The sequence below is a fragment of the Ricinus communis genome, chromosome 10, assembly GCF_019578655.1.
Source record: "Ricinus communis isolate WT05 ecotype wild-type chromosome 10, ASM1957865v1, whole genome shotgun sequence".
NCBI classification, from domain to species: Eukaryota; Viridiplantae; Streptophyta; class Magnoliopsida; order Malpighiales; family Euphorbiaceae; genus Ricinus; species Ricinus communis.
Window position 1 is genome coordinate 19,480,854 of NC_063265.1, and position 14,535 is coordinate 19,495,388.

The 14,535-nt window shown below is 34.8% G+C and overlaps 3 protein-coding genes across 3 annotated transcripts; 1 reads left to right on the top strand and 2 right to left on the bottom strand.

Moving 5' to 3' along the window:
- Positions 1 to 2,771: 2,771 nt before the first annotated feature.
- LOC8260153 (probable galactinol--sucrose galactosyltransferase 2) lies at positions 2,772 to 8,969 on the top strand. The gene is made up of 14 exons (XM_048380011.1): positions 2,772 to 3,006; positions 4,433 to 4,649; positions 4,819 to 5,066; positions 5,457 to 5,547; positions 5,683 to 5,731; positions 5,836 to 5,927; positions 6,036 to 6,146; positions 6,341 to 6,463; positions 6,688 to 7,240; positions 7,354 to 7,421; positions 7,529 to 7,663; positions 7,756 to 7,973; positions 8,218 to 8,306; positions 8,399 to 8,969. The coding sequence occupies exons 2-14, from the start codon at positions 4,459 to 4,461 to the stop codon at positions 8,759 to 8,761; spliced, it is 2,331 nt and encodes a 776-aa protein (XP_048235968.1). The 5' UTR covers positions 2,772 to 3,006; positions 4,433 to 4,458; the 3' UTR covers positions 8,762 to 8,969.
- A 709-nt stretch (positions 8,970 to 9,678) lies between these two features.
- On the bottom strand, positions 9,679 to 12,586 carry LOC8260152 (pentatricopeptide repeat-containing protein At2g02980, chloroplastic). Its single transcript, XM_015725654.3, has 2 exons — positions 11,569 to 12,586; positions 9,679 to 10,599 (listed from the first exon to the last, which is right to left on the bottom strand). The coding sequence occupies exons 1-2, from the start codon at positions 12,190 to 12,192 to the stop codon at positions 9,775 to 9,777; spliced, it is 1,449 nt and encodes a 482-aa protein (XP_015581140.3). The 5' UTR covers positions 12,193 to 12,586; the 3' UTR covers positions 9,679 to 9,774.
- Positions 12,587 to 13,417: 831 nt separating this feature from the next.
- Positions 13,418 to 14,193, bottom strand: LOC107260741. Its single transcript, XM_015725657.3, has one exon. The coding sequence runs from the start codon at positions 14,037 to 14,039 to the stop codon at positions 13,581 to 13,583; it is 459 nt and encodes a 152-aa protein (XP_015581143.1). The 5' UTR covers positions 14,040 to 14,193; the 3' UTR covers positions 13,418 to 13,580.
- Positions 14,194 to 14,535: the final 342 nt, after the last annotated feature.

A 14,535-nucleotide genomic window follows, 5' to 3' on the forward strand; every position in this document is an offset into this window, starting at 1 on the left:
CATACATACATATATTAGGCCTCTCATTATTTTAATGAAATATTTATATAAGCTCGTTTTTGTGAAAAAGAAAAAAGTATTTCTTTACTTCATATTAATTACAAAATGATAATAAATATTTATTTTTTTCATTTGAAATACATATAGTTAATTTGAAGTGTCGGGTAGGACCCTTACGACTGATAAAATATTCCTTCGAGAGACTTAATACAGTTACACATTTAAAATTTGAATTCAAAAACTTAATTAAACTAGAAAAGTCTATCTATATATTTTTTGATAATATTTAATTTTTTTAAAAAAAATAATATTAATACATTTTCATTATATTGAAGTTCGGGATACTTAAAAGACTCGTTTAAAAAGAAAAAGTTTTGGATAATGGCATAAACAATGGTTTCCTTGGCTTGACCCAAGAGCAAGTGCAGGAGGTCACGGGACTGCATGCATGCACCTAACAAAACTTGGCTTTTTGTCACTACGGCTTGGCCCCCCAACCCAATATCATGCTGGCTGTGGCACAAGATTCAATAAAGTCTCGGGGAGATAGAGATTTACGTCGCAGAACTTTGGAAATCTCTCATTTGCATGCGTCAATCAGTTGCAGTTGCAGTTGCAGAGCTGCGCTTGTTTCTAATAATCTTAAGAGCCATAGATTCAGATTCCTCCAAGTCAGTGGTCTCTCAACGTGCGTTCAGTTGCTCACATATGAACCCTTTGGCTCAAACAAGCAGCAACGGCCACCAACTTTGATTTCAGAAAATATGTTAATATCAAAAGGGAAAAGAAAAACAATTTTGGGTGTTGTCTTTATTGGAGTGATTAAGGGGAAAATAATATTCATGACATAAGCTTTTCCTCAGTGTGAAGCAGAATGTGAGTTTGCATGCTTCTCCTTGTCGGTTCTCACATGGTTTGAATCACAATCTCTGTTGTTCATACTTGACCATTTCATTGTTAGCATTTTTCTTTTTCAGTTTTAATAGAATTTCTTTTTTTATTTTTCAAGCAAGCAAACGAATGTTCTTGCTAATTTTTTTGAACAATATTGTTGGGATTTTCTATCTTACTTGTTGATTAACATATGAGATTAAAATACTAACTTTCGGGTTTGTACTTTAGTAACCCCAATCTATTTGTTTCTATGTTGTGATATTTATTTTCTTTCAATTTCATTTAAAGATTATTTATGTATAAATTCTTTTATTTGATCTATTATTCATATATTTCTTTGTTCTCTACTTTGAATATTTTTATTCTAGTCAATCCAATCAGTTGATGTTAAATTGTTGTTCATATTAACATAAATCAAAATTGATAAGGAGTTGGTCAATGATATTTAAACATGTATTCGTTTCGAGTGTCTATTTATTTTCTATCGGTATCTATGGATTGATCACGAGTTAAAATATAGTTATAGCATTTGAATAAAAATAAAATAGAATTTAGTAAATTATGTTTTAATGCATATACTTTAATAAAATAAGTAATTCAACAAAAAAAAAGTATGTTGATTATATCAAAATTGGAGAGAAATCAAAAATTTAGTTTATCATGGACAGAGATCCTATTGTTGCTGAGATAATAACCTCTATACGAAATGTTTACATGAATAGAAAATGAACCGTTCAAATAGCATTCACTAATATCACCAAAAATATTATTAAAATGCTTTTATGAGAAGATTTTATTGAAAATGTGAGGAAACACCAGAAAGGCAAAATAAATTTTTTGATTTTAACCCTACGACATAGAAGGAAAAGAAAAGGACCCTATAGAACTAGTCTAAATTTAAAATGGATTAGTCGACCTGATCTACTAATCTATTCTAACTATCAAAAGATTCCTAAGGTGAATCTAATAAAAAACTCTTTTAATTCTAAAATAAGTGCCATTTAAAAAAAATATTTATATTTTAAATTATGTGTAGTTTTAAGAACTCAACCAAGCATTTATCACTTTTAATATACCCTTATTTGTTATGAGTGAAAATATTAATGTAAAAGGAGAGATACAGAAATATATTAGAATGAGAGATTAAAGTTTGTAATTTTTTTAAATATTTAAATAATTTTTTTTTTAAATAGATCCAATTTACTATGTTATCTATATATAAAACTAATTGTATAATTGTATCTATATTTATTAATTTATTAATTATTATTTACTCATAATTAAAAATCAAATAATTTAAATATAGAAATTAATAAATAATAATATATATTATTATATAAATAATTTTATTTACAGATGACATTGTAGATTAAATATATTTAAAATAAATATTTATTTATTAAAAAATTTATTTTTTTTAAATTTTAAACAACAAATATTTTAAATGACAAGAATATGGACACCCCTTTTATTTTCAATAAAATTATTTTTCCATATTTTAAAAAATAATGATCCACCGAAAGATCTTTAATTCCTATAACACTAATAACTATAATATCCTAATTATATTATTTTGTTAAAAGAAATGAGCACAACTTTCTGGAGCCACCCTGTCGCCCAAACATTTATTCACATATCACTCTTTTTCTTTCCTTACTGGACTATACGCGACGACACTCTCTCTCTCTCCATCAAATCCTCAAGAAACCAAAAAATATCTACAATTTTTTTAATGGATAATCATATGAATCATTGCAAGAAAAAAACAAATTAACAAATTGAAACAATTCCCCGACATTAAATTTACACGTGTCGCGATCTGGAATGTTCCAATCTGTGGAAACTGCTCGATCTTTAACACTGAAATTGCTATAAAAGCCCCCCCCGCCATCTCGTGACCTTCTCACCCCATTGGGAAATTGATTGTTGCAACTTCTACTGATCATTTGCTTCCACTATCTCCGTCCCTGTAGATCTCTCTCTATCTCTCGTAGAAGAAAGCATTCACTAGTGGATGCTCTTCTATTGAGTTGAATAGGCGATTCATTCTCTTTCTCGATCTCTAAAACTTAAAAGTTTCAGCTTCTTCAGCCTCCTATAGCGATCTTTCTGGTGAGTTTCTTTCTTTCTTTGTTTTCTTTTCTTCTTCTTCTTCTTCTTTTAGGTGTGCATGTTTAGATGGAGAAACAAGCTGAGGATATTTGATTAATCAGTTCTTTTTTTATTAATAAATAATTCTAGCATCTTTTCTAGAGATGCATGCAGCATCAGCATATATATAATATAAGCTTCTGATGTAGTGTTGGAGTTAAGAGAGTTTAAATTATAATATTAGATCTGTTTTACATGACTAATCCAGCTAACCTTATATTATCATATGATTCTTTCCTGGTTTTGTGTCTTTCTTTAAACTTTTTTTTTTCTTTTGTTGTTAGTTTCTTTTGATCGATCTTGCAATAGCCAAAGCTGATGATCGGTTTCAAAAAGAGCAAAAGCTCTTTGCTCTTTTTAATTATGGCCGATTTCAAGCTTGTTTTTTTTGTTTATTTATCTTTTCTCCTCTAGCTAGCCGCGTCTAATTATGTTCCTTTCTTTCTTTATTTTTCCCTTTTTCATGTCTAACTGATCTCTCAATCCTTAACTTTTTCTTCTGTTCCTTCTTTTTAGGGAGAATTGTATTTTTCTTTTTTCAAAAAGTTTTTGGGTTTATGTGACTTGATTATGTTTGATGAGGAGTCAATTCCTGTTGTTGAATCTATAGACAAGTAAAGACGCCTGTTCGTCGTCTGGTCCAAACAGCCAACGCAGCTCTCCAATTCCTTTCAGAAAAGTTCATCACTTCAACTTTTGTGTATTCACCGGATTGGCAAGAAAAATAAAAAACCATTCCTCTTTTTTTTTTTTTTTTTTTTTTTTCATATCAAGTTTGCATTCTTTTTGTTTTTTTTGAAGCCCTTTTTAGCTTTTCTGGTGTTTCTTACGAATCGAGCTAAAGTTTTCTGAAATTATCAATCAAGTCCAATTTCTTGGACTCCGATATTTTTGTTACTATATTTGGAAAAATGGAATTCTTTTTAATGTAGACGCCTTATATCTGTATATTGATTCACTAACCTACACCATCCAAAAGAAGATTTTCAATTTAAAAAAACCGACCTTTTCAAGGCGGCGAAAAATATAATACGTTCCTAGTTTTTGTTGTTTTCGGGTAGGTAACCGAAAGTAGATTTTAAAAAAACTATGCTACAGATTGGAGGATCACGGCAACAATTGAAGTTGATTCGTCCATGTTGGTGGAAATTGAATGGCGGCTATCGAAATGCTTTATGTAGTTCCATTGCATTTCGCAGAAATCACTCTAGTTCTCGTATTAGCTTCCGCAGAGAAAATAATCATAGACCGTTAGGTTAATTTTTTTTCTTTTCTTTTTTTCTTTTGATTAATGATATCCTTAGGTAGCTGAAACTGATATTGGGTTTGGGTTTTCTTTTTCCTCAATGAATTTTTGTTAATATTGTTTTGTGATGATGGGTGGCAGCGACTAGGTGCTCAACAACATCAACAATGACTGTCACACCTAATATTTCAATCAACGATGGTAATCTTGTTGTTCATGGCAAGACCATTCTCACTAGAGTGCCTGACAACATTGTGTTGACTCCTGGCTCTGGTGTTGGACTTCTTGCTGGTGCTTTCATTGGTGCTTCCGCTGCCGATAGCAAAAGTCTCCATGTCTTTCCTGTTGGTGTTTTAGAGTACGTTTCATCTTCTATTACTCAAAGATTGGATTTTTTTTTTTTTCATTTGTTAAGCCTATTGTAATAATTGTATGCGAGGGACTTCATTGTATATTACTGCTGTCAGGTCTCGAGAGTTTGCACCATTTAATTGAAGATCGCCTAATAATTTTCATTTCTCGTTCAGGGGTTTGCGATTTATGTGTTGTTTCCGGTTCAAGTTATGGTGGATGACCCAGAGGATGGGAACGTGTGGAAAAGATATTCCTTTGGAGACCCAATTCATGCTAGTAGAGAGCAAGGATGGTGGTGAAGGAGTTGATCAAGATGATGCCCAGACCATCTACACTGTTTTCCTCCCTCTCCTTGAAGGCCAGTTCCGTGCTGTTCTGCAAGGCAACGAAAAGAGTGAGATGGAAATATGCCTTGAGAGTGGTGAGTTCATCATTGACATCATAATGTGTCTGCTTTAGCATGCACCCATCCCGCCCATGTGCCAAATTCTTCATTAATACAGTTTCGTATTGTCGGCTGTTAGTGATGGAGACTAACAGTGCAACTTATGAATGGAGCTGTTGTTAATGAACTCATTACATAGGGCTGAGTCTACTATTAAGTCAATCCATTCCAGTGAAGGAGGTTTAACATGCTGAAAAATGATTGGAGCTGTCATTGATGCCATTCAAACATGCTGGAGAACCAGTCAATGACTGTCCCGTCGAAATGAATCAAAATAAATATCAATTGGGGAAGAAATAGATAGGAGGTTCGAGTTCGAGAACCGAAACGATATGTTTTTTTTTGGTGTGTGATTTGGTTTTGCAGGGGATACTGCTGTTGAAACCAACCAAGGCCATTACCTTGTCTACATGCATGCTGGCACCAACCCTTTTGAAGTTATCAACCAGGCTGTGAAGTAAGTCCCCTCCTCCAGTTTAAAATGGAGCTGTAAATTCCATTTTTGGAAGATATGTGGAAAAAAAAATTATGACTTACATTAGTAATTTGGGGAACTCTATAGCTGTTCATCTGACCCTTCTCATGAAAACAGGGCTGTGGAAAAACACATGCAAACTTTTCTTCATCGTGAGAAGAAAAAGGTAACAATTTCTTTCTTTTTTTTTTATATTAAGAATTTCTATCACAAGCACTGTGAAGCTGAGAGCGCCTCAATCTCATCTTTTGTTCTTTTGGTTTTGTGTAGTTGCCCTCTTTTCTTGACTGGTTTGGCTGGTGCACTTGGGATGCTTTTTACACTGATGTCACAGCTGAGGGTGTTGAGGAAGGCCTCAGGAGGTAATTAAATAATCTTGCTGGAGAGGATTTACTCTTAACTCATACATGGAAGCCAGAATTAGCAACTACAAATTGACATGGTCTTCTGAACTCTGATTATGATTGCAGTTTATCAGAGGGAGGGACTCCTCCACGATTTTTAATCATCGATGATGGTTGGCAACAGATAGAAAGTAAATCTAAAGAAGATGCTAATGTTGTTGTACAAGAAGGAGCGCAGTATGAATCTCTCTCCTCTCTTTGACTTCCTCTCATATTAAAGCTATGATCATGAATTGTTATTGACATGTTAGAAAATTGAAAATTTTTCCAGTTAAAAATATGATCATGAATTGTTATTTATATGTTTGACAATTGAAGAATTTTGCACTTAGTTTTTTGTTGATGAAACTATTAAATTTCCATTCCTGCAGATTTGCAAGCAGGCTCACTGGAATAAAAGAGAATGCAAAATTTCAGAAGAATCGTGAAAAGGAGGAGGAGAGCGCAGGACTAAAGCATGTGGTGGAAGATGCAAAGAAGCATCACAATGTCAAGTGAGTGATTTAATTGTGTTGCCAAAGTAACTTGCTTGTTTTATGCTGCTGCTACTGGTGCATCTAATTTGAATTTTTCATTCTAAATAGGTAGTTTTACTTGGTTGAAATAAGTTAAATGATGAGATGGCTTGAAAAAGGAACAGAAAAGAAAGAGAAAAATGAAAAGAAAGAAGATTAATATCTGCTTAGAGAATTGATCATGTGTTTGATCACTGGCACAGGTATGTATATGCATGGCATGCTTTAGCCGGTTACTGGGGTGGAGTAAAACCAGCAGCTGCTGGTATGGAGCATTATGACACTGCTTTGGCATATCCAATGTCGTCTCCTGGTGTTAAGGGCAATCAACCAGACATTGTCATGGATAGCCTCTCTGTACATGGCCTTGGTTTGGTGCATCCCAAGAAGGTTTTCAACTTCTACAATGAGCTTCATGCGTACTTGGCCTCATGTGGTATAGACGGAGTAAAAGTTGATGTTCAGAACATTATTGAGACCCTTGGTGCTGGTCATGGTGGAAGAGTTTCCCTCACCCGCAGCTATCACCAGGCTCTTGAAGCTTCGATTGCACGAAACTTCCCCGACAATGGATGTATTGCTTGCATGTGCCATAACACTGATGGACTTTATAGCGCCAAGCAGACTGCTGTTGTGAGAGCTTCTGATGATTTCTATCCTAGGGACCCTGCTTCTCACACCATTCATATTTCCTCTGTGGTTTACAACTCCCTTTTCCTTGGAGAATTTATGCAGCCTGACTGGGATATGTTCCATGTAAGTTAAAAAAAAAAAAAAAGATAGATTCTGCTTTACACTGATTGGGGTTTAAGATTAGTTTTATGGAAAATCTCATATTTACACGTGAACAATATAATATTTGGTTGCAGAGTTTACATCCTGCTGCAGATTATCATGGTGCAGCTCGTGCTATAGGTGGATGTCCAATCTATGTGAGGTATGATTTCCCTTGCAAAATTCAAATTACACATCTCAGGTAACACTGAAAGATGAAAATTAATGGTATGATCGGTACATGGAAATGGCTTTAATTGGTTTTTGCAGTGATAAGCCTGGAAACCACAACTTTGAGTTATTGAAGAAGCTGGTTCTTCCTGATGGATCAGTTCTGCGTGCCCAACTTCCAGGCAGGCCAACCCGTGACTGCCTCTTTGCTGATCCGGCAAGAGACGGGACCAGGTGTGTTCCTTTGATGTCTCCCTGCATGTAGGGAACCCTGTTTTGGACAAGGCAATTTGTTTAGAATGCTTACATGAGATGTTATCTTGCAGCTTGCTCAAGGTATGGAATATGAACAAATGCACAGGCGTGGTCGGTGTTTTCAACTGCCAAGGTGCTGGTTGGTGCAAGATAGAAAAGAAAACCCGCATTCATGATGCTTCTCCTGGTACTCTCACAGCCTCTGTCCGTGCCAGTGATGTTGACTGCATTGCTCAAGTTGCCAATGCAGATTGGAATGGAGAGACAGTAGTGTATGCCCATAGATCAGGTAATCTACTAGTTTTCCGCCCAATTCAGATAGAAGTTGATAGAAGTGACACTCGAACAACACTATAAGTGAGAGAAGTAAACTGCCAGAGGACAATTTTCTTTTTCCTGCGACAGTGTCATGCAATATGAAGCTCCTTACAATGAAAATTAAGTAAAACTGGAAAGGAGAATTCTCAAGTTACTGTGAGATCATGGATTTCAAAGTTGGTAACGTAATGTATATTTTTTTTCTTGAATTTCAGCGGACGTGATTCGGTTACCTAAAGGCGCTTCATTGCCAGTGACATTGAAAGTTCTTGAATATGAGCTCTTCCATTTCTGTCCTATCAAGGTGAGTTTCAGTTTGTTTCTTTCCTTCTGCTGGCTCATTAGTTATAAAGAACCGATGTCGACTCCATAATAATCTCACCATTGATCTTGCAGGAGATCACTTCCAACATTTCATTTGCACCAATAGGATTGCTTGACATGTTCAACAGCAGTGGTGCGGTGGATCAAGTCGAGATCCGCACAGCTTCTGATGGCAAACCAGAACTCTTCGATGGTGAGGTCTCCTCAGAGCTGACTACTTCACTTAGTGAGAATCGGTCCCCAACTGCAACCATTGAAATGAGAGTCAGGGGGTGTGGACGTCTTGGGGCTTACTCTTCTCAGAGACCACTAAAATGCCTTGTGGGTGGTGCTGAGACTGACTTCAACTATGATTCTGATAGCGGACTGCTGACGCTGACTCTCCCTGTGCCAGAAGAGGATATGTATAGATGGCCTGTTGAGATCCATGTTTAAATAAGCTATTAAGTAGTTTGATCGATGGTATCACATAGTGAAGTATCATCATTGTCAGGAGGGTTGCAAATGCATGTGGCTATTTAAAGAAATGGTCTCCCAAAAATGGGCTGGGAGATGTTAGAAGTTGAGAGTCTAACCAAAGGTCTATAATAATGTTGTATTCTCCCGCTTATTTGGTAATAAAAGTGCTTTTCTTTTCTTGCCATCTTCCTGAATTCTAATTATATTTAAGTTGCGAATTGAATACTGAGATTTCCACATAACCCAACAAATAATATTACTATCTAATTACCTTCGGATTCATTTCTTCAGAGCACAAACAGCAATGCAATTTGAAAAGTGGCTCAATGGTCTGAGTTTGCAAATATGTCATTGAATTCATTTCTTTATGTCTTCAACTTGTCCAAGTCTTTCCTCTTCTTCTTCATCACTTTAGGTTGTAAAGGAGAGTTTGCCGAAGTTACAGTTTAAGCATATTAGATGTTGCTTCTGAGTAACATCCTATGAAAATTTTCTCCAGAAAATCGAAGCCTGGGAAATTAGAAGGCTCAGGTTTGAGATCTCAAAATACGCAAGAACAAGGAGAAAAAAATACTCGTTATGTGGGTCGATAGAATTTGATCTATACATACAAGTGTTTGATGTGATAATTGTTTCAAAAATTCAAATCGAATCCAATTATGCCATGATTTCTTTTGGGCAACTCTGGAAACTGATGCACTCGGGTGGAGAAATTATGGAAAGAACAAGCAAAAACAATTCGAGAATCTCCGACTGTATACAAGCAGTTGCTTGATTGACCTCATTCCTAGAGAATTTTACAGGTTAGGATGTCCTAACTGAAGAATAGTTAAATGAAAGCTTTGGATTCCTACAGGATTCAGCACCTTATCTTCACATTTGATTCAACAACAAAGAAGAAACTTCTGATGGCCTGGACTGTATGATATATGGAAAAGCTTTTGATCAGACTGATGATACTGAGTGCTAGAGAATCGTAAAATAACCATTTACCAGTAATCTTTGCAAGAACATGTTCCATTCACAAATTTGTGGAAACGAACCCGATCCCTGACAATGATTTCCCGGCCATAGATTTTACTGATAATCTTCGTCACTTCATGGCAGTCTCTGCAGACTCTCAGATTCTTCACTATCCTAATTGGTGCTGGTGCTTTAACTTTCAACAGACCATAAGAAATGGCCAGTCTCTCACTATGCTCAGACAGAGCTTCTTCTTTTTCTTCATCAGCCACATAGTGTAGTACAGTAGATACACAAGGTTCATAGCCAGTGTTACGTATCCTCATGGAGATGTCGTTCAGAGCTCTTTTTATTTCCTCTGCCTCGGGATGGGACCAGTCACCCATTACAAACTCATGCACAAAGCCATCAACCTCAATAGATGTGCACCCTGGCACTGCTTTGATGCTTTTCTCCTTCATCTTCTTCCTCAATATGCTCATCTTCTCCCACTGTGAAACAGAAGCGTACACATTTGCAAGAATGACATAGTTCTCTGCATTCAGGGGTTCTAATTCAAAAAGTTTCTCGGAAACAGTTTCAGCTTGCTGGAAGTTCTGGTTTTTCTTGTAACCCACAAGTAATGTTCGCCAAATTACTGGATTGGGTGAGGGTATGGTTTGTGCGAAATTGTAGGCCTCATCAACAAGGCCTCCACGACACAGCAAATCTACCATACAACCATAATGCTCCATCGACGGTTCTATTCCCAATTCTATCATGTTTGACCAATATCTCTTTCCTTCTGAAACTAGTCCACCATGGGCACATGCAGATAAAATACCAATGAAAGTAACATGATTTGGTTTGGCCTGAAAAGAGAGAACAAAAATTATGTCTGAGAACTACAAGTATCTTACTTTTTTACACCTAGCGAATCTTATCCTATATTACTAAGAGACTAGCTTGATAGATGCTTAAACTTATGTGTGGACATCAGAAACATAAAACAGAATTTCGAGCCTCGAACTGTCACAGCTTTACTGACAAGCACTGTGAGATTTAATCTTCACCTCTTTTTATCTCTGTTTCCTGCAAGTGATAAGTTATTTGAAGAAGATACGGTATTCCATCTTAGGCGAGCACAATGAATAATATAGAATATGTATGTTCTCTTGCAGGTTGTGAGATACTTTATCCACTGGACATCTAGGACCAGATTATACATATTTATATAGGTAGACTAGAAACCTAGCTAATGCTTGATAAAAGAAGGTAATGCATAACATAATAGACGTTAGAACTGAATGAAATAGTCATGTTGCCATGTCACCGGAGAAAATATGTGCCCAAATCAGGATAAAACAGAGGAAATATAAGCTGATCATAGTACAAGTGCTAAGTTTAACAAGAGGGGAATATGCTGAATTGCACTTCTAGAAAGGTTATGCAATTATTAGTTAAATGTCCTCTGCTTGGGAAATTGAGTTTCATGCATAAAACTGTGGTGGAACATTTTTTTCTTGTATATTTAATTATCCTCATTGCAAGTGAAGTGCTGTTTCTAGTCATTAAATGTTTGTAGTTCATATAATGTACTTGAAAACTTGTAATTTCTTTCAGCTACAGCAGATTGCAGTCAAGCAACATATGTTAGTACAAAGAAGAATATAGCCAAAAACATGACTTAGCCAAACCAATTTCTATTCTTCTGAAAGTGAACATGCCAAAAACTGAACTACGGAAATGGGCATCACCTCAGGATTGCCTCAGACTTAAACATTACTCTGAATCATGGTATAATAATTAACGTTTAAGAGTTAATCTCAATAATTTATTACCTTTGCTTCTTCCATCCTTGAAAACATCTCCAATGCATCCTCAGCAAGTCCATGAATAGCCAAGCCAACAATCATTGAGCTCCACGCTTTGCTATCTTTCACTGGCATGTAATCAAAAATTTCTTTTGCTTTTTCTATACACCCACACTTTGCATACATATTAACTAGTGCCGTATTAAGTTCAAGATCAATATGAATCATTCGTTTCTTGATATACGCATGAATCCACCTCCCTATATCCAATGCTCCAGCCATGGCACAAGCAGAAATCACACCTACCAACGAAACCTCATCAGGTTCAATACCCACCTCTTGCATTTCCCTGAACATACTCAAAGCCTCATTCACCATTCCAACCCTTGCATACCCACTTATCATTGCACTCCAACAAACCAAATTCCTCTCAGTAATTTCATCAAACACTTGTTTAGCAAGCCTTATTTCTTCACATTTCCCGTACAAACTCACCAAAGACGATTGCACATAAGGGTTTAAACTAAACCCAGATCGTAAAATACGCGCATGAATCTGCCGACCTTCTTCAAAAGCCATTATACTTGCGCACGCTTTCAGAACAAAAGCCATCGTAAAAGTATTAGCTCTTGGGAATCCTCTAGTAACCATACTTTTGTACAAAAAATAGGGTTCTCTTGATGGGTTTTTAGCATAAGAGCAACCTCTTATGATGGTATTGTAAGGAAAGATTCCTGGGTTTGGAATTTGAGCAAAAATTTTGCGGGCATAATTGAGGTCTCCAAGGGGAGAGAGAGCGGAGAAAGAGAGGATTTTTGAGAGTAAAAAGGATATTGTGGGGATCGGAAGGAGGCGCGTAAGGATACGCGCATGGATTTGTCGGAGAAAATGCAGGTTGGGGCATTTTTGGATTAGAGAAGCGATTTGTTTCTCTTCTTCCAGCTCTGCTTCTTCTTGTTGGTGCTGTGAAGTGTGGTTCTCAATTTTCAGTTGAGTTTTGAGTTTAACGCGGGAACACAGCAGCAACAGACATTTGAAATAAAAGACGTTTTATAACCTTTTAAGGACAAAAAGAAAAAAAGAAATTAACTCAATTAGCAAATTTTTTATTCTAAAATGTTATTAATTATTTTTCTGGTTTACAACTTTTAAAGTAACTTGTTTATAAAAGAAAAAAGGAAAGAGAATTTAGCTACGATAGTTTATGAGTGATAAATATTAAGGGATAAATTTACTTCAATGTACTTTTATACTTTTTATTATCTTTTTATTAAAAAAATTGTTTGAAATAATTATACTATTTAAGATATATAATTAATTATTATTGAAAGAATTTAGGTTATTCTAAAATTTCATTAATAAAAAAAAATCTTTTCTTAAATACTATAAACATAAATATCATATCTATTAATTATATAATTTTAAACACTTTGTATCTGTTATAAATTATAAGAAAATTAACTGTATAAAACTTAACTTTTAAAAAACTAATTTGTCATTATTAATAGTATTGAAGATAATATAATCCAAAAGAGAAATATATATTCAAATGCTATAAAGTTAAAGCTGAACCAAACAACCCTTTTATAATATGACTGATAATAATTTATTTAAAAATATAAAATTATATTATTTCATCAAGACTTGACCATCAAAATTTATATGCTTTCTTGAATAAATCTCATTTAGTTCCTCATGCAACTTAATACGGAGAAATGCAATATATATATATATAATGACTTTATTAAAATTCAAATTTAACTACTAAAATTTTATAATTAAAATGAAACTAAATATAAAATTAAATAAAAATTTATATTATTAAATTTCAATATATATATAGAGAAGGAAAATAAAAATCAATCAAAAACAAAAATATAAAAGTAATCTTTATTCTTCCGATCATCCGAAAAGAGCATACATAGCATGTAATAGAACAAAAGGTAACTACTAGCTACTTATCCTAATAATAATTAATTAAATAACTTTTATAACCTAATAGAAAATAAAGAAAAAGTAATAAAAATAAAAAAGAAACCCTAATGACCTTGACTAGAGCAATGTTTCTTCAAAAGGTGAGCAAAGAAAGGGTTATTAAACCTAGCAAAAATGGTTCCCACACAGTCGTCACTGATTGCTGATACAACCTTGCAGCACTCAGGTGCCAGATTCAGCTTATGAGTGAAAAAGGAAGTCAGGATCTGCTGGTAACATCCCCGTTCAATATGGAACTCTTTAAAGCACTTAGCAATAGGAGATGGAGATGGAACGACTGGCACTGGAGAAGGCATGGGTGGAAACCCTTTAGCCCAAGGTTGATTCCAAGGGCCTGTGGGATATGCCCGACCCGGTTGTTGCTTAGAAACGCGGTGCCATGGCCAGTTTGGTGCCACTCCTTTTGGTGGCGTTTGTGTCTCTTCATTTTTGTCAGCTGCCAGGCTGCATGTTGATGAGCAGACAATGGAAAGTAGCAGGACGGCAATTACTTTCTTCATCATTCTTTCCCTTTTTGTTTTTCTTATAACTTTTTGCTGAATATTTCTGCCTAATGCTTCAAATGGTTATGGAAATTGGGAACTAGGGTTCTAGTTATTTATAATAAGGGTTCAAGAGTTCCTTTGTATTTGAGATTCTATTTTTATTGGTTGATTAATTCAGTTTTTATTATTGTTTTAATCTAAAGTCGTTTTGATGGATTGAGATTCTTAATGCTGAGCTAGTGTATGTTTATAACAAACTCAATCGTTTTGTTGAAATTTTATTTATTTAATTATTTTATTTTAACACTGGATTTTAATAAAATTCTTTTGTATCTGAGCTACCTATTACTTCATTGGTTTGATGACTTTCCAAATTATTTAAATGTTAAATTTTTTTTGTTTATTGCTTTCTTTTTAATTATCAAGAATTATAGATGCATGCAAGTGATAATTATCTTTAGACTTGATAAATATGGGACTCTTGAATCTTGATCAATCTAGAGAAGAAGATGAG